A 25,440-nucleotide genomic window follows, 5' to 3' on the forward strand; every position below is an offset into this window, starting at 1 on the left:
CTAGAAGCAGAGTCAGAACTTTCTTTGCTGATTGAGTAGACTCATACACATAAGATGAAAAACTGCACATCAGTCTGCCCAAATAAGTGCAAGTGAGAATTGAATTGGAAAGGGCTGCATCAGAAGAATTATGACCAGCTTTGTGTGTGGATATAGAAATTTGGTTAGACAACTGTCTTCCATGATCATAATAAGGTTTCAGACAAGGCTAGAATAAAGGTTGTCTACTTGGAGATTAACATCTCCTACAACAAATAGGAGTTAACAGGTGTTCAGATGATAAAACACATATGTGAGGCAAAGGAGTCTGTTTTGGGTAGATTGTAGACTACCAGTAAATGCACATTCTCTACTGTAAAGAGGGTGCAAGCTAATAACATGAATTCCCACCTGGCAATAGGTTTAAAAGTTAATGAATTAATTGGAACTCTTGTTGCCGCATTGGCTATTGCAAAGGCATTACATTGATTATCATGAACAGGGGGGGTGAGGAGCAGTTCTTGAATACTTGAATTGTAATCATCTTTGAGCCACAATTCAGTTTCACAGGGAGATATGAATTCGCACATGTCAAGTTTGTGTTTCACAGTAGCTATATTAGTTCCACCTTGTTTAACAGGTGCATTTCAGGGTTATTCGTCAAGGGGTTTTAATATGATCAACATACAGGTGGGAGGGAGGAAAATGTACCCCATCTGCTGAGTAAGGAGATCTGGCTCCTGAAGGAGTTCCAGAAACCTGCCTACTCCTAACAGGCGGAGATGCGAAAGCCAGTCCTGGTGAGGTCAGGTTTACACCAGAGTGCAGTTGACACCTGAGCTCAATTTCTGAAGAGTCCTCAGAACTGGAGTCAGAGGAAAGTATATGGGGCCTCATTTGAATATTTTTAGAGGATAGCATATCCCCAAGCGCTGAGGCCTGCGGCTGGATGGTAGGTGACACTGACCATGCCGGTATGAGGCAAGTTGCTCTATCTTTGGACTGCCTGCACAGTTGGCAGACTCTACAAATGACATAGATTTGTATTTGTATTTGTATTTCTATTTGTATAGCGCCTTACACACAAGCGCTGAACATAAGAACAAGAACAGAACAATACAATGGATTTAACATTTTGAGCAGAGCATATATCTGTGATTACAATAACCTTCCTTAACCAGTTGACAAGAGGAATGATCGCAGATAGACCCGAAAGGATAAATAAACAGTAATGGAACAAAGAGAAAGTGGGAGAGCATTCCAGTATAAAGGTGCCAAAAGAGAGAAAGAGCGGAAACGAGATTGAGCACAGAGGGCACGAGGAACTATAAGGAGACAATGAGAAGCAGAACAAAGTGGACGAGAAGGAGAGAAAAATTATATAAGAGAAGAAAGATATAGAAGAGCAAGGCCATAGAGAGATTTAAAAACTAGACATAGAAAATTACATTTTAAACGAGGATGGAAAGAGAGCCATCCTAGATCAGTCAAAGAAGATGAAATAGAATCACGAGGAGCAACAAGAGAGAGAACACGAATAGAAGCATTAAATACAGATTTCAATGGAGCTAGACGAGATAGAGGAAGTTCAAAGAATGCCGAAAAGCAATGGAAAAGCTGCAAGAATGTTAGGTTATACACCAACAGTTGAGTAACCTTAAAAGTTATTAAGGAACATGCTTTTCAAATGTAGTACAAATGAAATCGACAGGAACGGGCAGATAAGGAAATTTTGTGACTGAAAGAAAGTTCTGAATCAAGATAGAGACCCAGATTACGGGACACGGAAGAAGTAGGTAGCGGCTAAGGAGGAATTTATATGAATGGAGGGGACGGAGAAGGAGAAATAGTGGTGGAAGGAAAGAAAAATAACCTCAGTTTTTACGGCATTGAGTACCAAAAAGTGGTCCGACATTCAAGACTGAATGGCAAGGAGACAGGCGGTAAGTTTAAGGTGTATGTTGTCAGTAAAGTGTGGAAAGGAAAGAAAGAGCTGTGTGTCATCAGCATAGAAGTGATGAGAGAAACCAAAGTAACAAATAATGCCAGCGCCCAAGGAGGTATAAAGGGAAAAAATTCAAGAACCAAGTCCCGAACATGAGGAACACCATAGATAAGTGGACACGTTTTAGAAGAAAGCCCTGCCCAGGAGACTGAAAAAGACCTCTAGGAAAGTAGAGCCAGAAAAGTCAAAAGAGGAAAGAGCAGACAGTAGAGGTCTGATCCAAAGTGTTGAAAGCTGCAGAAAGATCCAAAAGAATAAGAAAAGAAGAATGCTTAGCGTGATGTACAGAATTAAGAGTGTTTAAAACGGAGAGAAGAGCAGTCTCGGTGAAATAAGGGATTGAAAGCAAGGATGGATAGAATTACAAGAAACAAAAGTAGAAACCTGAGAGTAAACAATACGTTCAAGAATTTTAGAAAGATAAGGTAGGATACATTTGGATATATGTGTGCCAGGAAGGACGGCGTCAACTCAGAGCACATCCTGTGACAATGCTCTTTCACTACAAATGCACTGCCAAAGATGTTGCCTGATGTTGAAGTGCCCAAACCCAAATATTTATTGTTAGGTTGCAGAGAGGAAGGGATGGAGTACCACCCCTGGCTGTTCTTCCAACATAGTAATAAGGTTCTCTGTGAACGCCTGAACAAGCTTGTTATGAAGCTGGGAAGAAAGCGCTTCCATGCCAAAAATATGTCTTTCAAGTTCAGAAAGTGGACGTTGTTCATCCTTTCTTGTAGCTCCCAAAGGCAGTAAATCTTCAGATTCAGACAATGATCACCATCCAAGGTCATTATGATGGAGATCTGGTGCATACATGGATGGAAAGGAGCACCTCTCCCAAAATGTTGATCTCGAGACTTGGTCTGTCGTAGGAACAAAATGTATCTTGCCATCAAAAGGAAGGTCAACAACCTTATGCTTGATGTACTGGCGCAAGGAAGTAGTGGATAACCAGGCATTTCATCTAATTTCTACTGCTGAGTTAACAGCCTTAGACATCGTTCTGATAAATCTTTTTTTTTATTCTGCCTTGTTGACCTTTTCGTAAACATAACAGTAACAAGGCCACACAGCCACATTGCAAATCGCCACAAACCAACATCTCAACAGTGTCACCTTAACAATCCCACTAACTGCTTTCAACCCAAAACCCCTCTCTCTACCCCTCCCACGCTCCGAGCCCCCTCCTTATCCCTCCTTACTTTACTTGGTCCAACCAATCCTCCACTATTTGTCCCATACTATGCCGCTCTCACATTCTAACACCTTTTTGTATGTACGCCAAACAGAAGTCTGACCATTCAGCCTCCATCAGTCAATTATTCCCCTGGAGGGCTGCTGTAATCCGCTCCATAACGTATATATATATTTTGGGCTAAATTAATCCATTCCCTCCTCAACGGCAACTGAACTCGCTTCCAACATGTTGCCAAGCACATCCTTCCCACCAGGAGAAGGCTGTGTACCATACTGCTGTACCCAGACATATTCTCCCTCCCTTTCTTCCATCCGGAAAAGGACCAGCATGGAAGCCTTCACTCTATGAACCCCATTCAGATCCCTGATCCAGCTCAAAACTTCATTCCAATAGGACTGGACCTCCCCGCATCCCCACCACATGTCCCAGTAATCGGCTCTTATTGCACATTCATGCCAGCACAGCAGACGCACATCTTGGTACATTATTGAGAGCCTAACCGGGTCATATTTCCATCTGTGTAACAGTTTTACAGCGTGCAGTTTATATTGGCAGGAAATGGAGGTCTTGAAGCTCCTCCCCCCCACACCCCCAACACATCCTTAGCCATAAATCCGGGTCCAGTTCCATCCCCATTTCATCCTTAACCCATCCACCGACCCTCTTCTCGTATCCACCAAGGCCCAATACATCATCCCAATCACTCCCTTGGACTCTGTAAGAGTATCCTGAAGTTTTTTCGAAGGGAGTGAGCTCCCTCTGTATCTTACTTCTCCATGCCTCCTTAGTCAAGGCCCCCTTAAACTGCAAATAAGAAAAGTACCTATCACCAAGACCTCCTCCAGTTCCACAACCGTAACAATTCTCCCCCTTCCAAATGTGCCCGATCTTTTCAAGACTTGCTTCATACCATGCCTGGAATCTGGAGGGATCCGGGAATTCGTCACTAACTCCCAGGACCCAAAGATGCCCTAAGGGTGCGGACCACAATGTTACCCCGGACATCTCTTTATCTGGTCGCCAGATATTCCAGATAGTGGCCAGTATAGGGGGCTCACGTAGCCTTCGAAATAACTTTGCCCTGGGTACCCATAGCCACTATACTACCATAGCGGGCCTTAAATAATGGTTGTCGAGTCCCACCCATTATAGGTCCCTCTGTCCCCTAAGGTGTGAAACCAGCACTGTACTATAAATATATATCTGAGAGCCCAACACCCCCACTCCATAGGAAGACTGAAGACATCAGTAGAGACTCTTGGTTTCTTTCCCTGTCACAAGAACCATAAAAAGTTCCCCTTTGTCACTCTGAAATAGTGGTCGGAATCTGAATAGGAAGCATCTGGAACAAATACAGAATCTTTGGGAGGACTACCATCTTGAGCGCATTCAGCCATCCCACCCAAGAGATGATAAGTCCCTTCCATTTTACCAGGACTTTCTCCAGGGCTGTCATTATGGGGGGGAAGTTGGCTTCCTACAAACCCTCAAGCTTTCTTGTGACATTGATACTGAGATATCACAGAGACCCCACGCTAACCTCCATGCCCAATGTGTTAAAGCGTTCCAAATCAATGTCCTTACCTCTATCCAGGGGAAACAGTACAGACTTACCTGTATACATTTTAAAGCCTGCCAGGCGCCCGTACTCCTCCATCAGATCCACCGCTTCCGGGATCAATGCCAATGGGTTTACCAGGTGGAGGAGCATGTCATACACGTATAGCCCTACCTTATGCAGCTTCTCACCAACCCCATTACCCTCAATTATACCATCCTCCCTCAACCTGTTGGCCAGTGGTTCTAATGATAGCACAAATAAAGTCAGGGAGAGCAGGCACCTCTGCCTCGTCCCTCTTCCCAAGTTAAACCATCGTGAGTATCCCCATTCACAGCCAGTACTCTGGCGTATATTTTTGCGTCTATATTTAACCGGGAAATTGGATGATAAGAACCACATGCCCGGGGATCCCTTCCCTCTTTCCTTATTACTGTGATTAGAGCCAGCGTAAAAGAGCTTGGTGCTTTCCCCGTAGTCAAAATGTCATTAAATAGTATTGTTAGGAAGGGAAGCAGAGCCGGGAGGAAGGACTTGTAAAATCCTGATGTGAAGCCGTCCTCCCCTGGACCATTACCCAACTTCAACCGTCCGATATCCGTCCAAATTTCATCCCCAGCTTCCAGGCTTTCTGATTCGGGTCTCGTGAGCCAGGGAAGATTGTAGTCCGTCAGGTAGCTCCCAAAATTCCTCCCTGACCGCTGTCCCTTCACTCCTGTACAAGTCCTCATAATAAACCGCAAATGCCTCCTGGATCCCTTCATCCCCCTCCTTCCCGCTCCCTCCACCTCTGCAACCCATCTCTCTGCCCGCTGACCCCTCAACCTAGCTGCCAAGAGAGCGTCCGCCTTATCCCTTTTCTCATAAAACTTCTGTTTCAAGAATTGTAGATTGCAAATTTTCTTTCCTTCCTCTCAGTTCCTCACTCGCTCCCCTCGCCTCTTGGATAAGGTCCCCCCTTCCCTCTGTAGTCAACTGCACCTGCTCCTCTAAGGCCCTTCTTTCTAGGAGTGTGCATTCCCTCTTTCTGCGAGTCTCTTCTCTAATCAGTACCACTCTCCACGTAGCCTTTGCCTTGTCCCACGCAATGTCCTTATGTACCTCCCCAGTGTCGTTTAGTCACCCAGTCCCATGAGTGTGTGCCGCCATATATCCCGCATCCCATAGAGCTCTATCAAAGTCCCCATTTCCCTGCCCGCCTGATTTGTGGGGCTCCTGCTCCCTGGGGGGTCCAGACCGCCGGTCCAAGCTGATATCCCTCCAGACATTGAAGTCCCCTCCCAATATGAAGTGTCCCCCCACTCCCCAATTAATTATTTTTTCCAGGGTTCTCTGTAAGAACCTCCCTTGATCTTGATTGGGGGCGTACATTGTGGGAAATGTAAACCTGAGTCCCTAAAACAGGCCTGAGACCAGAATCACCCTTCACTCCACATCAGACCACACTTTTGTGACTAACAGTTGGAGCCCCTTAAAGATCACAGTCCCAACCCTAGCCTTCCTCGCTATCCCCGAGCCCCAATATTCTCCCTCCACCAGACCACACGGAAGCCTCCGCTCCTCAGATATTTTGTCTCTTGGAGGAATAGGACGTCCATCCCTGATCTTCTAAATTCCCTTGCAACCAGAGATAGTTTGGCCAGGGAGTTTAGCCCTTTCACATTCAGCGTGCATACCCTCAGGGTGTCCACCCCATAACCCCCCTTTGAATCAACCATGCCTCAGTCTTGTCTCCCACCTCATTAACTGCCTGGGAGGTGACCCTCCCCGTTGTGTCTTCTGAGAACAGAAATGTGCGTATATAAATGTCGGATCAAGACATTTCAAAACCCCAGTGACCCCAAAGACCCCCCTCCTCCCCTTATGCGCCTGACCCCATCCAGTTATTTTCATTAGAAGAGTACCAAACCACCAAGCAGGCCTGAAACCCAGGCCCCAGCTCATGTCACCTCAATCCCCAATGCCCCCAATTTAAACTAACGTTCTAAACTTACATCTGAATCCAGACCCATTGATCCCAGATGGCCCAGCCGCAGTGATCGGACCCTGAAATCTGGTCCCCCAAGGCCATCAGTCTATCACCTCAAGCAAGATGACCAACCCGACACTCCTCTCAATCAACTACGGTCCCCTTAGTGTTCAGGGTGTACCAGTCGAGGGAGCGGGGAGTATTCAGCTTTTGAAACTTCCTTGATCCGGTGATCCGCTTTCTTCGAGGGCCCTAATGCACCATTGTCTGTCTGCTCCAGCTTCACCCTGTGAGCCTGAGCCCCCCTCGTCTCCCCCACCAGCTCCCCAATTCTTTTGTTTATCTCATCTTTGGAAGCAAGACGGTACTTCAGGCCCTCCAGATCAAAGGCAATAGAGAACAGAAATACCCATCTGTATCAAACACTTTTCTCGTTTAGCCATCTCGCCAAGGGGGGACATATTCTTTTTGTGAGAGCCAGTGACGACAGTTCCTGAATGACGGAGCAGTGCTTTCATGAGACGGCCAGCCGTGCGACCCCCTGGTGGCCTCCGATAAATCTTTTTTAATTGACCTCTTTGTCTTCTCTGAGCCAGGAGACAAACTCTTCTAGCACCTCAATGGAAGAAGTTCTGAAACATATCCAAATTGTCCCAATTTTGCAAGTTGTAACAGGACAAACCAATGGCAGTGTTTAGACAGAAGTCATACTTTTGGTGATCCTGGGGCCACCTTCTAGGCCCCCTAATCTTTTTACTTCTGCTTTTTCCTCCACAATTATATTACTTATTTTTGGTGGTCAGAGGGACTTACCCTGACGTTCAACTGTCATTGCAACCCTTTTTCCTTTACTTAAGGTATATGGTCCTGGTCACCCATAAGGCTCCCAGTCTCAGGGTGCCTCTCAGGCACCTAATTTTACCGTAGAGTGACTATACATTGGTTTTAGGGAGCAGGCTGGTGCAGCTGTATTTAATACTGACATAACTAAAAAGCAAGCCAATTCACTGCATTTGCAGTCTAATGCATCTTTTTGGTAACTATGGGGATACCAATGTATTTTAGTAAGTCCTGCTCTCGTCTAGTTTGTATGTACGGTTACCTTTGTTCAAGGTAACAACGAGATAGACTTAAAATGGCCATTATGATCATGTGAGCCCATGTCAGCCCTTTCAGGGGTTATAACTGATTTAGACCAGTTTAAATCTGGGGCTGCTGAGATGGATTTCCAAAAATCAGCCCTGGGAGAGGATTTTGGAAGGTCACCCTATTATGGGGAACAGGAAAGACACAGAGGTCAGCCAAACACAATCAAGGTGAGGTAGCAGAGTGGCAAGGCTTAGTCTCAGTAAATGTGTAGTAGTCTAGGGCTACCATGAGTACACACATAGCAACACCAGTAATTCCAGGTAGATACAGGCAAGTATAAAATACAATTATTTATTAGGCCTTTAGTTATGCACTAAGGAAGTATAACGTCTAGTCAAATATTGTCACACCAACACTTATAAAACTGATATACACATTCACCCTTAGGATAAAAAAAAGCATTTGATTAAATGACCAGTGAAACACAGATAGGTACTCAGGTGCATAGTGAAAGAACTATTTAGAATAATTAAAAAACGGTTTACCTAGTTCTAATGAAGTCCAACTCAAAGATGCTTTGGAGCCTTCTGACCAAATTTCACTAGTTTCAAAGTACATACCTTTCAGGTAGGTTTATATTGATATTTGCAATGCCACTGGTTATGATTAATAACCGTCAAAAAGGTTAGATAAAGTTCAGGTAAGTACTCGACTCAATCCCAACTCCCTAGGTAAGGCTTAGAGTGGGATCCTTAGCCTAGGTTCCACCTATAAAGGTGAGGTAAGAGTGAGCTAGGCTTAGGAATTTACACCTGTGTGACCCTGAGCGAGACGGGGACAGCAGCAGGTATGTAGACTTACCCCACTAGCTCAGAGGTCTTTGGATAACACTCGTGGAGGTTCCAGAATCCATTTCAGGCTTGCACTACTGTTTTAGTCACTTTTGCAAGAGGCTGCATAGGTTACTTTCGGTCACAAGATTTAGTTTGTCGGTCGCAATACGATCGGTTCTAGACATCTTTCAGTAGAACAACCAAATGAGGAAAGATGAAGACTTCTAGGACACGAAGATGACAAGCTTGAACAGAGGTCTCCTCAGTCAGGCAGTGACAGACGATCTTCCAGCGCTGAACACAGCAGGAGGACCAGCACAGCTTCCCTTGATCTGAGATGGTATAAAATGCAGGAGCAGCCGTCTTGTGTAACAAGCTGAAGATCTACATAGCTCTAAAGATAGAAACAGTGACAACTGCAGTGAGGTGGCCAAGGAGGGACCTGGTCAGACCACTGGTTGGTCATGGGACACTTCGGAAGGGTCAGCAGACACAGGTCCCCAAGCAGGAGTTGAGACTTGTTGCTCACACGGGCTCAGGGGTCGAAGCACCAACAAAGGCATTCTTAATATCAGGACAGAGGACAAGGGTTTCTTCAGAACAGCACTGGGGTCGATGCTGGTCAGTTACAGGTCTCAAACCCGGGTCGTGAGTGGGGTGCACCTCTTCTTAGAGTTCTTTGCTCCAATGAAGACCTGCTGAATGGCTGCCGGAGCTTTCCTTTTAGCCAGGATTCGAACTAAGGGGCAAGCCCAGGCTCACCAATGGTAAGGATCTGCTTCATTCAAACTGGCAGTGGCTACTCAACCATGGATAGCCACTGGCAACAACATCTGCCCAGCAACAGACATTCAGCCACAAGGAATGTGAATTGGGACTCAATAGTCGCAGTCCTTTCCTCTGGCGCACACAGTACCACCCCTTAGCCCAAGAAAGCCACACCTTTTCCTGGGAAAAAGATTTCCATATACAGCATTTTCTGACGTGAGAAGGCCAAAGAATAATATGGTCTAAGAATAATGTGGCCAAATGACAAGCAAATAATCTTGTGGCACAGCTATCCTATGGTGCTAGACACCCTTAATAAGCATTCACGGTCGATGCAAAAGTGATATGATATGTCGCCTACAGACCACTTTTAAAGTTGTGTTGTGCCCTATGGTCGCCTACAGACCACTTTTTGAAGCTGTGTTGTGCCCTATGGTCACCTACAGACCACTTTTAAAAGTTGTGTTGTGCCCTTGGTCGCCTACAGACCACTTTTTTGAAGCTGTGTTGTGCCCTATGGTCGCCTACAGACCACTTTTAAAGTTGTGTTGTGCCCTTGGTCGCCTACAGACCACTTTTTGAAGCTGTGTTGTGCCCTATGGTCACCTACAGACCACTTTTAAAAGTTGTGTTGTGCCCTTGGTCGCCTACAGACCACTTTTTTGAAGCTGTGTTGTGCCCTATGGTCGCCTACAGACCACTTTTAAAGTTGTGTTGTGCCCTATGGTCGCCTACAGACCATTTTTGAAGCTGTATTGAGGCCCCCCACTCACAGCACTACTAAGTACACAATCATGCCCTTAGCGTCTTGCAAGCTCACAGCTGCCGCCACCACGCTGCTCACTCTCCTCTCCACACTCGCCACTCTCAAACTCTATCCTCCCATCCATCCCCTCTTCCACACACCACCCAGCTCACTCTTATGCCTCAAGCATTTCGCTATTAAGGATATCACACCTACCATGACAGATCGTGCACCCTGTGTAGCAACTCTGCACAGACTAGAAAGACTTAGAGCGCGCACACAGACCCCAGAACTTAGCACACTAGCCCTTCCCACGGAAATCAGAAACTATAGACAGAGCTCTCGCACCACCTCCACACGCTGCCCCCGCACAGAATACCCACACACCCACAGTCCACCACCCACTAACCTAGCCACACCCTGCAATACTGCCCCACAGAACATACCAGACACGACCATCACTCACACCTCCACAAGCAAACATCACACACCTCACATCAAATGTGCCCTCCTCAATGTCCGATCACTCCCAGCTCATGCCTCTGATATCCATGACATTATAACCAGTAATAACATTGACCTGCTAGCCATTACCGAAACATGGTTACACAAAGCATCAGGCCCTGCCGTTACACTTGCGCTACCACCGGGCTTCTCCATACTCAGACAAGATAGGCCAGATCGAATAGGAGGCGGAGTAGCCCTCATCTACAAAGAGAACCTACAGCTCCGACCTATCAGTCACCCCTCGACTAACAACTCTGACCTCTTATCGGCCAAACTCACATTGTCTCCCAACAGCACCATCAACATCCACCTACTATACCGCCCCCCAGGCAATTCCCCAGACTCCCAGGACAACATCTTGCACATCCTTAGCAACAATATCAAAAGCTCCACCAAAACCATTTTACTAGGGGACCTCAACCTCGGATTTAATGATCCCAAGGACAAATCTGCAGCCACTCTCACCAAGGAACTCAATGACCTGGGCTTCATCCAAAAAGTAGAAAGTCCTACTCACATCAAAGGCCGCATACTTGACTGGATCGCAGACCATAACTGCCTCTCCACTATCACCTCCAACTCCTCACTGCCTTGGACTGACCACAACTGCATAGAGTTCTCTATTCCTATCACCAAGAACCTTAAGACTCTGACCCCTGCCAGCGCTGCACAAGTCAGAAGCAAAAAAAAACTCACAGAGGAGAACCTACGCCCATACCTCAATACCCCAGTGCTAGCCCCCCCATTCGCTAGCGATCCCAATATCCTAGCCGACATATACAAAGATGTCCTCACCAAAGCCATCAATGAAATAGCGCCACTTGAATGGAAAAAAGATAAGAAATCCTTACACTCCAACTCCTGGTTTACCGAAGAATTGCACTCAATGCGATCCCACAAAAGAGCAGCTCTAAAAAACTGGCAATCTGACCCCTGCACCAATACCAAAAACATATTCAATTTAATCTCCCACCAATACAAGAGAGCTATCTCCAATGCCAAAGCCAATACCTTCAACACTCGCATCGCCAATGCCAAGTCACACTCCAAAGAGATTTTCGCAATCTTTAATGAGCTCATCTCCCCCCCTAATACTCCAGATGAAATAATCAAAGATGAAGCGTGGTGTTCCAGCATTCAAGCTGCCATGCTTCACAAAATTGACCTTCTCCAAAGGAAAATTAAAGACCACTGCAAAACACTTCCTCACCAGACAGGAACCAAACCGACCAACACACCACCCACCTCCTCCAAGCCCACCATACCTGACTTCTCCTTCAGAGATGTCACTGAAACAGAAGTTATCAACCTTCTAATAAACCTCAAACCCTCCCCATGCAAAGGCGACATCTGCCCACCTAAACTAGTCAAAGACTGCGCAGACTGCCTTGCGCCGCTCCTCACGGCATTTATCAATGCGTCCTTCAAAACAGGCATCATCCCAGCCAACCTCAAAGAGGCTTGGGTCCGGCCTCTCCTAAAAAAACCGACTCTTGACCCCTCACAACCCAACAACTATAGACCTATAACCACTGTGCCATTCTTGCTGAAATTACTGGACAAAGCCGCACACTGCCAAATCCAACACTTTCTGGAAACCCACTCCATCCTCGGGACGAGACAATCGGGTTTCCGGAAAGGACATGGCACAGAAACAGCCCTGGTAGACCTGAAGAGTCAGATCACCCAAATCATGGACAAAGGCAAGCCGGCTCTTCTGCTTCTTCTAGATCTCTCAGCCGCGTTTGATCTGGTTGATCACAAGATTCTCACCTCCCACCTCACGCACTCAGCCAACTTCTCTAAAAAAGCAGCTGCCTGGATCACTTCCTTCCTCGAAGGTAGGGCCATGAAAGTCTTCTCGGACATCGCTAACGCCACACCCACAACAATCCATTGCGGGGTCCCTCAAGGTTCCTGCACTGCACCCACACTCTATAACTTGTTCACCAAGCCCCTCTTTGACAAACTTGACTCATACGGCATCACCTACACGAACTACGCGGACGACACTCAAGTACTTCTACCCCTCTCAGGCTCATACAACGAAGACGCAAAGGCACTCCACACCATCTACTCCATCATCAAGGCATGGATGGCAATTAATGGCCTCTGCCTCAATGGTGACAAGACCGAAATCTTGATACTAGGCCAACAGCACACCTTAGACAAAATGGACAAACTGTACACTAACTTCTCAATTGACAACTCCATCATTCCCGTGTCCACAGCCGTCAAGACACTGGGAGTATACCTCGACTCCTCACTATCCATGACCAGACAAGTCAGCGCTATCACTTCCGCATCCGCGCACACCACCAAACTTGTAAACGCCATCAAGCCCTACCTCTCTAAACCTAACCGCCTCTCCATAGCGAGGGCAACCATAGGAGCCAAACTGGACTACTGCAATGCTCTCCTAGCAGGCACATCAGCCAAAAACATAAATAGACTACAAATCACACAGAACAACGCTCTCCGGGCCGCTCTTAGTATCCCAAGAAGAGAGCATATCACCCAGGCCAGGCTCTCAGCCCAATGGCTCTCAGTCAAAGAACGGATCACCCTCAAAATCCTCACCCTCACTCACAAATGCCTCTCCTTCTCCGCCCCGTCCTATCTTTCTGATACCATCCTCAAACCTTCCTCCACACGCCCCACCAGGACGCAATACGCTAACCTACTCTGCACCCCACGCATCAAAAAAGCCAAAGCCGGAGGTCTTGGTTTTCCCTACATTGCAGCACAGACATGGAACGCTCTCCCCTCAGACATCCGAACGGAAAACTCACTTCCCATCTTTCGCAGGAAACTGAAAACCGCGTTCCTTGCTAAATAACTAGCAAATTTCTGGAAGCCATGTAAATATACTGCCTTGCTATTGTATATATTCCCTCTGTAATTTATGTGTTGATTGTAACTACGGTCTCCTTTGCAACTAAGATGTCTGTAACAAGCGCCACGATGCCTCTGGGCTGATGTGCGCTCAACAAATTTGAAATAAATAAAATAAAATAAATGATATAGCATTTGTAACGCGCCTTTCAAGGCGCGACGAGTGCACAAGTAAAATGTCGTAAGAATATCACTGCTGCCACCAGCTCGTCTTAGACACATTGTAAAAGTAACCAAAAAGCCATTATATAAAAAGCTATAGGGATGCAAAGTATTCTAACTGCACCTCACTGCACAAGACTTCACAAGAGACAGTCTTCTCAGTACTGATAGTCTTGGGTACTAGTCCGGTTGCCAATAAGAATGAGCAAAACAAGCAAGGGAAGAAATGCAGGAGGCTTTACTTGCCTCTAGGAAGTCAGTACAGGATTCAAAACATGCACAAAAAAGGATGAACCATAGAAATCTGTGGAGGGAAAGGTGCACAAAGAAAATCAGTAGGCTATCCCTTTCACATGATGTAGGGGAGGTATGGGTGGAGTGGCAGTCCTGATGGACAACCAGAGCGGTTACTGACTCCTTCCGTAGCCCCATCCAGTGATTGGTGGGCTGGCTTTGCCATGCCCCTAGACTCTCTCTTAGGGTTCAGATACTGGAACTTGGAAGAGCTGGATAAGTTGCATGATGTTTTCCTGCTGATAAGCCCTCATCTGGCCATACTGAATGGATGTAGTGGTTTTCACATATACTGGTTAGGGGTTTCTGCTTGTAGAAGCTCATTCTGGCTTGCACCCTTATGTTGGCTCCACTTCAGCGTTGTCGTGCCTTTCTCGCAGGGAACTATTTCCAGGCCATTTAATGCAGCTTCCTGCCAGTTTCTTCTGCCTTGCTGCAGATAGCTCTCCATCACCATGAGGGAAGTGGAGGCGACCCAGAACGGTCTAAGTAGCAAATTAGGTGGGTTAGTGGTATCCCATTACCACTGAACGTTTTGGGACACCAATACTCCACTTCATTTGCTCCCTTGGCCGCTCTGGGTCGCATCCACGTCCGTTATAATTATGGGAACGTTTTCTGTGCTGTGCCTACCGAGACTCAGAGTCTACCATGGGTTCCTTCATTTACCCTGAATTTTTCTCACCAGTATTTTCACTGCTGGCTCCAGGGGCAATATTGTGGAAGGCTGCTTGCTCTTCTTTTTCATTGTGGGGGTCTTAGTTGAGTCAGGGTTGAAGAACACGACCACTGGATGCTGAAAATCACCCCTAGAAATGAAGCCTGTACTACACCTGAGTTGTTTCATACTGCCCACCATGAGTACTTACCTATAAATCCTAACGTGGACAATTATTCAGGATAATCACCCTCAGGGACCTATATTTTTTGGAATCCAGTCTCTGCATTTCCCACCGACTAGCATTTGAGGGTCTTTCTGATATGATGCATTTTCTCCTGGGGCTTCTGGTTCTCCAACTGACCTGTGAATCTCTTTTATTGGGGTCTCGTCTAGTCCTCCTTGGGGTTGTTTGCAGAGTAATTCGCACCTATGGGTTAAAAAAAGAGGCCTACCTTGATTTTCCCCATACAAGTGGATGTCCAACTGAATTTGTCCCATTGACTTCTAGTGAAGTTACTACTTACGTTGGAACTCTCCTAAAATGACTTTGGGGGTACTTAACCGCCCATGGACATTTTTACTTTATCTACACAGGGTTCAGGGAGTTACAGGTGAAGAGCTTATTTTTTTCTAGTTACCATGGATTGCATATGTACTTTTAAAGTCATGCTCTCCACTTCTACTGTGAATGCATTTTTACAATGTAGCTAATGTTGATGACTGTGCATTATATTTCCCTTAAGTGTATTGCACTGGTAATTGTTTCTAAAACCTATACCGAATTCATGGAGGCCTTGGGCTGTATCTTAGAATACTTTCTACCCTCTAGCACTATTAATTATGATTTGTGCATTCGTACCATTGAAATAATATACCTTAAAGGGCCAGAACGAATGTGGAGTTTTAGTGTTGGCCTTAATTACCAATTTTCCTGTGTGGTAAAAGTCTGGTTCCCTTTTTCTTCCCACTCCTCGTCTAAATGTGGTGTGTGCCTGCCACCAGTTATAGGGTTTACACTATATAGTAACAGTGTGTTATGTCTTAACGACACTGCTATGCATTGAGAAGGCATCAGTGATGTTTAAATGTTTTGTTAGACTGTCTTGTTCTCTGTTTCTCCCACTCCCCTTGTCACTGCAAGTTTTGTGCCTATCTGTGATAGTGGACCCACATTAAACAATAAAGGCGGGAAGGGGGTGCCAATTTAATCTAATAGAGCTCTGTAGATGTAACATTATGTAAGTATATATTTTTCCATATTTCATAAGTGTTCCATTCCAATAGCAGCAAAAAGAAGACAGTTTCCTACAGGTGAGTGTTGGAACCTTTATAACTTGACCTACCCATATGGGGTAGGCTGTTGGGAAACTGTAGTAATGGACTTCTAAATTGTCTTATGTGTCGGATTCTGAGATGTTGTAATTCCTCCCCAGGAGGAGATCCTTCCCATGAGGCCAGGGTGGTGCTACCTGATAGTCCCCATGGGGGTGGTACTAAGCAGGAGGATCTCATTGGAGCAGACCTCCCCTCTGGAGTCAAGGGATAACAACTCAGGAGAACGTGGTATAGATACCCTCCATCCGTACCCTACACAATCCCTCAGTCATTAGACCCCTCTGTTAACACACATTCCAATGATCAGGATTGATCCATGTACATCTGTATTATCTGTAAAGTTGAAGGTACTGGGACGAAGAAGCTCCTTAAGAGCCCTCAGGATTTGCCTGGTCCTAGTACTGGGAGGAGGTGGTCCCTAAGAGGAGTAAGGATTGACTGGACAGCTCTTACTGCAGGTGTGGACGTTGCGCCAGGTGGTGCATCTGAAATAAAAAGGAAACTGAAGAAGCACTAGGTGTCTTTTCCTTCAGCCGGCAACGAACCCGGCAGTTCCAAACTGTGTGCAGGAAAGAAGAAGCAGGCGGCGCGGCGGACAAAGCCATGCAGCCGTGGAGGTCCTGAGGAGGTCACACAAGAGACAACCTCTCCGCCAGTCCTGAGGAATTGTGTGGTGGCACAGGGACAGTAAGCTGGAAGCAGAGAAGAGAATCGCATACCGAAGCAACTGATGAGAAGGAACGCTGGTGCTGCCGTGAAGACACCTGATCCCAGGAAGAATCGGAGAGCTACCAGTAGCAGGTACAGAGGCCATCGGGAGGCCCGGTATTAACATGAGGAGGTGGCAAGAAGGTTCTACAGCCGAGGAGCTTCCTGGTCCCAGTGCAATAACGAAAACTACTGACCAACAACAAGAAGTAAGCATCACCCTTGCATCAGTAGTTGTGGGGAGAGTGAGTCAACAGAACTGAATCGGGGAATAAGAAGCAGGGGTTTGGTACCCAAACCAGGAAGTGAGTTGTCTTCCTAATGGATCCACATGGCAGGAGAGTGAACCAAGTGGGCCAAACTAAACAATAGAAGCCAGGGTCGGGGCTGCAAAATCCACATACCACACAAGTCATCGTTCTTGTTGTAGTACTGAGTAAAAAGTGAGCCCAATCAAAGAAGCGAAGTTAAGAACTGCATGAAACCAAAGTGAGAGACACACCAGGGAAGGGAGTAATTCTCCCTTGTGATCTGGAATAGAGCTGACAATTGAAAAGATACCAGAAGGGAGTCATTCTCCTGGTAACCATAACCAGGGGAAAGGAGTCATTTGGTTGTGTTGAACTGTCAAGATACTAGGAGAAGGGAGGCATTCACCTTGTAAACAGGTAGTATGAATTTCAGAGCCAGTCTTCTGGATCACAAAGTTCACCTTTTTAGTTTAGTATTTAGTGCAAGGGACCGAAGCAGGGTTTTGACACAGGAAGGTGGACTACTGATTTGCATGGACATTCTGTCAGAACCATTAGTCTTCCAAGTTGAGGCAGGGCAACCCCTGAGAGTTAGGGAAAGCTAGGTGTATCTCTTATTTTTGGTATAGTAAATGTTGATGTCAACAACCATGCCACCTGTGTGTCAGTCTCCTCCTTCTGCCCCCTTACACTTGGTAACAAAGATGTATCTGCAAAACTCTAGAAGCTTGACTTAAGGATTGTAAGACAAGGGCTTTGCCAGCATAACTACAGCCAAGAGTCCTTACCAAACCCGAGGCAGAGGACTCTACAAGCTACACTGTAGTGTCCACTGGATAAACCTTCCTCTGACCACCATTCACTGGCACCTGTTAAAGGGGTACATAGGTGCAGAAAGAGCAAGAATATCAATATTCAGATCCCCGGGCTAAAGCAGCATTGAATTCCAAACGTTGCAAGGAAATCATGCAGGGAAATATGCAATTTCGCAGCATTTACGGTTAATGCAAATGGCTGTAGGTAGAAATTAAACGAACAATGACCTTTCTAATGTCTAATGTACATATTGTGCCTCCGGTTTGAAAACAATGCCTCACAAAGGTAGCTCTTTTCAAATAAATTAGGAGTGGAGCTAGGAGCCACTGGTGGTGTGGGAACTGGATATCAGAATTTGTCATGGATTTATCAATCAGGCTAATTATAATAGGTGGCAGATGGGACAAATACTATATTTCGCATTTTGTAACATTATTTCAAATTTTGCAGCACATAAAAATGAAAATGTTTTCACCTTTTTACTCTGAGTGCAATATCACTATAAGCTGGATGGTGTGATTAGCGATTCTTACCCACAGATGTTGGCATCTCGCCCCACTGCAGCACGACATCCTTGATGATCCTGCCATATGTGTTAACATACACCCCCTCGTCTTCATAGCAGAGCAACATTTCCATGCCATCTGTGTTCGGCAGAAAGATGATGGCATGCGGATTGATCTGCGTTTGGATCTGTTAAAAGAAAGAGACAAGGGTCACAAAAACCACCAACTGCTCAACTTTCAGGTAAAGACTTACCTACACCAGATTGCTTCTGTTCCTGTTCAGTGGGCAATCTGTGATAAAGGGAATAGATGCCACCAACTACTTGCTACAGAGCACTGCTATCATTGGCCACTCTTCCAAACAAGGAAAATCACTGCAATCTAGGACAGTCATCACAGAAGCCATCCACTGCATGACAATCAGCACTCTGACCACCTCGACTTGCAATGTTTATCAATGCCTAAGCTGTAACGAGCATCACAGAAATTCTCTCATACTTTAGTCTGCTCTCTAGTGTCATGTAAATCATAGTATGATCCTTCATAGCCCAAGCAGCAGCTATGACCAGAGTGATGAACATGAGGGCTGATCTTGAAAAGCTTTAAGTATCAGCAATTCGTCAGTGCTGCTCTAACCAATATGATGAATCGTGGGATTCAGTCACTTCTCCCCAGGGGGATTCCTTTCCTTGTGAAGCTAGCGAGGTGAGCCTGCAAAGCAATAATCGCCCTATGGGTGGCAGTAAGCAGGACCTCACAGGGAAAGACTCCCCCTGAGGGACAGGGACTCCCGTTCTGCAAAGGAACTCCCTTAAACTTGCCCCTTTGACACCACAGGAACACCATCAATCAAAACCACTGTGTGTTATTTTGATACAAGATTCAAAATTGCATTTATTGCGGCATTTGTGCCCGATTAAGAGGCCCGGCAAAAATGCAGCAAAAAATATCATTTAGTGCTGCAAACTTGCATATTTTATGCCGCAAAATATTTCATGCCGCAATATCCTGGAGGGTCTGGCTAATGTGTGTATAGATATGGGCATATTCTTGCTGTTAATATTTCGCAGCCTTAAATTAGCCCCATTAAAACCGGTGTCCAGTCATAATATCGAATACAAAATTTCGAATGTCAAAAAAGTCGAATCAAAAATGTCGAAAAAAAAAATGTCGAATTATTTTTTTTTTCGATATTTTTTTTTGGGCTCTAGTTTATATAAAAAAAAATAGGTAAAAACAAAAAAAAAAGAAAAAACGGGGGATTGGGGGGGGACCCCCCCATTTCGAAAAAAAAACGTCATAAAAAATAAATTCGACATTATTTTTTTCGACATTTTTTTTTCGACTTTTTGACTTTCGAAATTTTTGATTTCGAAATTATGTCTATAAACCATTAAAACCTCACACTGTGATGAAGGGGTGTTAGATTCCCCATTTTCAAACATTACAGATGATTGGTGTGTACACTGTGGGGTACCTTTCCTTAGGCAATTCCAACGAGTCTCCACTCGCTCATACATCTCTTCGGTCAAATGATGAATGTTTAGAGAAAGATTGAGGTTTGGAACAAGAAGCCACCTACAGGTGTCCCCATTTGGGCATGTCTTTGGAAAGCCCTTTCAACAGCCTTGGCTATACACGTGTGTCCATATGCCCTCAGGTGGCTGAAGACCTCACAGCACCATTCAAGAATACACACACCCACAAAGCTAGAGTATTCCGAGGCCTGAAATCCACAGAATTTGATTCCACATGTGACAAAAAGGAGAGAGGAGGTCGTTGGTTCTTACTAAGTAAAACGCACACTGAACTGATGGTCTCAACGAGATGTAGAATATTTACAATTGAGATATCCACAAGCTAGACGGCTCAATATATAGAGTCATTCGGCTTCGGATGTCCCAAATGATTGCACTCCTCTACGCTTTCAGATGGGAAAGATCCCCCAAAAGACAAAACCATGTAATTGTTCAGAGGAAACAAGATCATCTCAGGAGCCGACATTCTCTGCTACTTGTGGTCGCTTATTACTGGTGTGAAAGGCTTTCGAACTGGGGCAAGAAGTAGCCAGAATGGTGACTATTTTCAAAGGATTTAATAATATGTCCCAGTGGTGTTTATTCAAACTAGGATGACTATTCAGAGGGCAGAAATCCGCTACAATGATATTTCTGAAGAGATAGATTTTTAGATTTTGAACTGCAACAGTTTAACAAAACGTTAAGTGAAATGAATACAAAAATATCATTGGGACATACAAAGAAGTGGGCACGGTGGTGTGATGTCAAAAGGGCTCCCATTCATGGTGGATAGGTGGTACTTACATGCACTGGGATATAAATGTCATAGTTGTTCCCCGAGTCAACATCAACAGCGTGAAATCCTGCACAGGAGCCATAGATGACCTTTAACCTTTGTCCTTCTTCTACAGTGAGGTCAACAAGCTGCGGCCGGTGTGGAAGGTCTGCGAAAGACTACAGAAAAAGATAGAAAAGCACATCACTTATAACACAACCTACACAACGCCAGCCTGATTAAGGACATGGTTGGCACCCTTACGGTGGAAACAAGAGGTTCCTGCCTACATTACAGACTTTGGAGCCCAAGCGTGTGAATTCCGCCCCTCCCCCGGCCACAGTAGGAAGACTGATACCTTTCAAGAGTAATGGAAGTTGACCATGTGACCCAAGACTCAAACAGGTGGGTGTAGAAGGATTGGCTAGTTCCTCGTTTGCTTCATATATTGTGAATTCATAGGGCTAAGTTTTGTGATCCGGTTATAGTTCAGCTTATCATTTGGATATAAATATTATGTAGTTCAGTTTATAACAGTATTCACATAGAAGGCTGGCCTCTCCTGGCAGTGTGATTTGGATGTAGGTCAGTAGTCCTATCATTTAAGAGATATTTGTCAAGTGCTTCTTTTCCTTGCAATGTTCGTCTGTTAGGGTATGCTATTGAATGTTTAAATGCCATACCGCTCTTTCCATTTCCCATTACTGATTTATTTATTTATAGAGCGCTTTACACCAAGGCGCTGTACAATGGAACAACAAAATACAAAAAACCAACAACACTTAACAATGGGAGCAAAATTTACATCTTGAATCATTCAACAAAACAGTGCAAAGAGCAATTAACTGAGGGGGGTAGAAAGGGAAGAGGTGGGGGGGAGTAGGAGTTGGACAGGGCGAGGGAAAATGGAAGAGGAAGAGAGAGGAGTAGGAGAGGGGAGAGAGGAATCAGGTGAGAGGGGAAGTTTTCAAGGAGGAGAATGGAGGAGGAGGGCTTTTACGGGAAGTGCGAAATGAGGCGAAGGTCATGGTAGAGCGGATTGTGAGAGGGAGTGAGTTCCAGTGCAGAGGTGCAAGGAGTTGGAATGAGCGGAAACGGGAGGAAGCGCAGGGGGAAGGAGGAACAGTGAGGAGGAAATGGTCAGCGGAGCGAAGGGGGCGGGATGGGGAGTAGAAGGAGAGAAGGGAGGAGAGATAAGAAGGAGCAAGACCATGGAGGGATTTGAAGACAAGGCAGAGAAAGTAGAATTTAAGCTGTGAGTGGAAAGGTAGCCAGCCAAGGTAAGAGAGCGAGGAAGAGATGGAGTTATCAGTTGTAAAGGGAAGTTTATCCATAAATGCTCTCCCTATGTCCAGCAGGCATCTCAGTTGTAACACCAGTCTGTGTGAGTAGACAACGAGTTAACTGCCTTCATCTTATTTGAACACAATTCAAGTAAGTGCATTTGTTTAGAAGAACAAGTTACTTACCAGCTGGTAACGTTCTTTCAACTGGATGTTCCTCCAACGTATTCCACATCTTTGACATGTAAAGTGCACAGCTGTGGACATTACATGTCAAAGATGTGGAATACGTTGTAGGACACAATCCATTCAAAACATACTTGTGGCATTCAGACTTGGGAGAAATCAGCGGAAAAGAAGTCACTGATTTCTTACCAAGGGGAGAGGAGTCACTACATGCAGCGGAAATGAGGTTAGTTTCTTTTGGTCCTTTGCCATTTCTCTTGTTGCAGTGGAGTAACACAAAATGATGCGACCACTGACCACCTCAAGGAAAATGTGATATGGACCCATGAGATTCCCCCCACCCATAGACGTAGGAAGGCGGGGCGTTACTGGGAGGGAGCACCGGAATATAGGGCCCCTCTGCATCACAGAGGCTGCTGCCTTGCATTTCAGGAGGGCAAAAGAAGGAATGTGTGCGCCTGTTCTTCCAATCCTTGGCATTCCTCTGGAACTATCAGTGAAGTATGCAGGATGCGTGGCATGAGGAGCAAGGCCCGCCCTCATGGATCCAGATCCCAACCTGCCATTCTAGCTACAGCTCAGCTGTGTTCCAAATTGTTCCAGCCAGCTGATGAGCGTGCATATTCGTTTGCTTGAATCGCAAAAATAAAATGCCTGTCTGTGAATGTACCTCTAGAAGTGTAACTCTTTGAGCAGGCTCTCAAGTTGTCCAATTCCTGGTGTGAAATAATGAACCAATCTTAGCTTTTAGGTTCACACTATTGCATTATGGAACATTTAGTCCTGCATTGTTAAACTGCGCAGGAATTAAAAATTACATGTCAAATTATTTTGCATGCGATCGCTGTTGTAAAGCAAAAGAAAAAACATGCTTCTTTGGATGTATAAAAGAATTGGATCTATTGAATGCAAACCTGGCTATCAAGCAACATGGCACTATACAAAGAAGCACTGGTAAAGTAAAGCAATCACGCTATTTCCCACCTCTGGCTAGGTAGTACCCTTATAGTGGTGCCTGGAAATACATATCCCATGACTACATAAAGGGCAAAGCAAACAGTATTGCCTTTTGTGTAGGCAAGGGATAGGCATTTGCCAGCCACCACCATAATGGTGCGTACCTGGCCACAGGTGGGAAATAGTAGGATTACCTGGGCACACAATGGCAGTGTCTGAAAAATGCCTACCTATATACAAGCCAAATTGATTACTTTCTCAATACTTGTTTTTTTTTTCTTTACATACCTTTCTATTAGGTTTTTCAACAACATATAAAATAATGAACAAAGGAAATAAAAACATGGTAAACAAAAATAAAATAAGGTCACAAGGGTTGAGACTAGGGCATATGTCCACATGTACGTGGCTACTCAAAATTGGGGCATTTGTAAGTCAATAGTCTCTATTGTAACGTTTTCAGGAATGGGCCGATATGGAATGTGGTGTATCTGATTTCTCCTCTGTTCCAGGTTTTCTGGTTTGTTGGGTATCTTGGGAGCACTCCAGTTCCAAGGTTGCCGTTTAATTGTACTTTGCTATCCATCGGAGGGTAGGAGGTTGATGGGCCGTGCCCGGAAATTGCTCTGCGTAATCTAGGAAGGGCACCCAGACGTTAAAGAATTTGCTTCTCTTTCCATTACGTAAGGCTGTGATTTTTTCCAGGACTTCTGTATCCCAGCATTTGGTCCACCACATGGGGATTGCCGGGCCTACAAGGTGTTTCCACAGTCTAGCTATGGAGATTTTGGCTGCTGTGAGCAGGTGAGAACATAGGTCCGCTAGGCAGCCAGTAATCGGGAATTTCCCTTCGCTCGTGTCCCTCAGTAGAACTATCCCCGGGTCCCATGGGATTGTCAGACCTGTGATTAGCCGGCTTTGCTCTAGCACTGCTTTGCAGAATTGTGTTGTTTTCGGACATGTCCATAGTAGGTGAAACAGGATGCCTGTGGTTGGGCAGACTCTCCATCATTGCGATGGGATTGTTTTACACTCTTCAATGTTAGTGGGGTTCCACTGGCGAAAAAGTCTGTTTTAGGCCCCCATCCCTCCACTTGTCAAATCCGTTCAAAAGCATTCCAGGGGAGAAGTCAGGGTTATTCTAGATTGGGGACAGGGGGCCCACTGTGCTTTTGCAGCCCCATCTACGAGCCGCCTTTCTCCAGCTTTCTACTCTGTTTCTGGTTGCAGTCAGTGGGCCAGAGTTGGGTGGGGACACGGGGCATTGTGATGTGTGGAAGCAATGCTAGTGTGACTTGACTCCAGTCTTCCTCTAGCTTCTTCCAGCGCGGTTGGTTGGTGGCGGATTGCCCTGTGAAAGCCTACGAGAGCTGTGCTGCGAGGCAATATCTGGAACCCCCAGGTCGCCCGTGCCGGCTGCACGGAGCATGACTCGCTTAGCTATTTGTGGTTTTACCCTGCCCCAAAGGTATTTCTGAATTTTCGTTTGCAGCTTCTGCAGGTCCTTCCAGGGGATGGGTATTGGGAGGGCTAGGCAGTGGTAGATTAATCTTGGTACTAGGTTCATTTTCAGAGTCGTGATTCTCCCCATCCATGACACTTCTTGTTTAAGCCAGCGTTGCAGGTCTTTGCTCATTTCTCTAAATAATGGTGAAAAATGTACTCGGTATGTTCCCTCTATTTTATTTAGGATCTGAACTCCCATGTAGCTGAAGTGGGATTTAGCGCACGGAATAGGGTGTCTAATTGCTAGTGCTTCCCATGGCATCTATGGGATGTTAATGCCCAATGCTATTGATTTTGCGTAATTAACCCTGAATCCTGATGCTTCGCTGAATGCTTCAATCTCTTGCCGGAGGGCTTTCATCGATTCTGAGACCTGGGTTATGGTAAGGACGACATCTGCATACATGGCTGCTTTATAAACATAAACGCTGCCTTTTACCTCCACCCTGTGTATTTGTGGGTTATTTCGAATTCTACTGACAAATGGCTCCATAGAGTGCAAATATTAGCGGTGAAAGGGAGCATCCCTGCTGTGTGCCTCTAGTGATGGTGATTTTGGGCGACTTAGTGCCGTTAATTCTAAGGGACATATTAGGGTGTTGATAGTTGGCTAGGGTCCATTTCGTGAACTTTGGGCCAAACCCGAAGGGGATTAGTTTTTCCTTTGCGTATTCCCGGTCTAGCGGGTCAAAAGCTTTGTGTGCATCTAGTGAAAGAACCGCTAGTTCCGCCCCACCCCTATGTGCGTTTTCTATTATGTTTAGGGTGCGTCTGATGTTCTCCTGTGTGTTGCGTCCTGGAATGAATCGCGTTTGGTCTGGGTGGATTAACTCTGGGAGGTCCTTTACTAGTCTGCATGCTAAGACCTTTGAGAATATTTTAGCGTCATTGTTCATTAGTGTAATGGGTCTATATGACGCGCATTGTTCTG

General features: G+C 45.5%; 1 protein-coding gene across 8 annotated transcripts in view; it reads right to left on the reverse strand.

Annotated features, from left to right (window-relative positions):
• The window catches only part of MINK1 (misshapen like kinase 1), a 2,066,166-nt gene that overhangs the window by 45,494 nt on the left and 1,995,232 nt on the right, over window positions 1-25,440 (reverse strand). For all 8 annotated transcript variants that reach the window (XM_069644001.1, XM_069644014.1, XM_069644008.1 and 5 more), the window contains 2 exons: window positions 20,607-20,756; window positions 18,310-18,469 (listed from right to left, as the gene is read on the reverse strand). In XM_069644001.1, coding sequence (XP_069500102.1) covers window positions 18,310-18,469; window positions 20,607-20,756 — 310 coding nt within the window. The remainder of the gene's footprint in view (window positions 1-18,309; window positions 18,470-20,606; window positions 20,757-25,440) is intronic.

The sequence above is a fragment of the Ambystoma mexicanum genome, chromosome 1p (assembly GCF_040938575.1).
Source record: "Ambystoma mexicanum isolate Mex_15411 chromosome 1p, UKY_AmexF1_1, whole genome shotgun sequence".
Lineage (NCBI taxonomy): Eukaryota > Metazoa > Chordata > Amphibia > Caudata > Ambystomatidae > Ambystoma > Ambystoma mexicanum.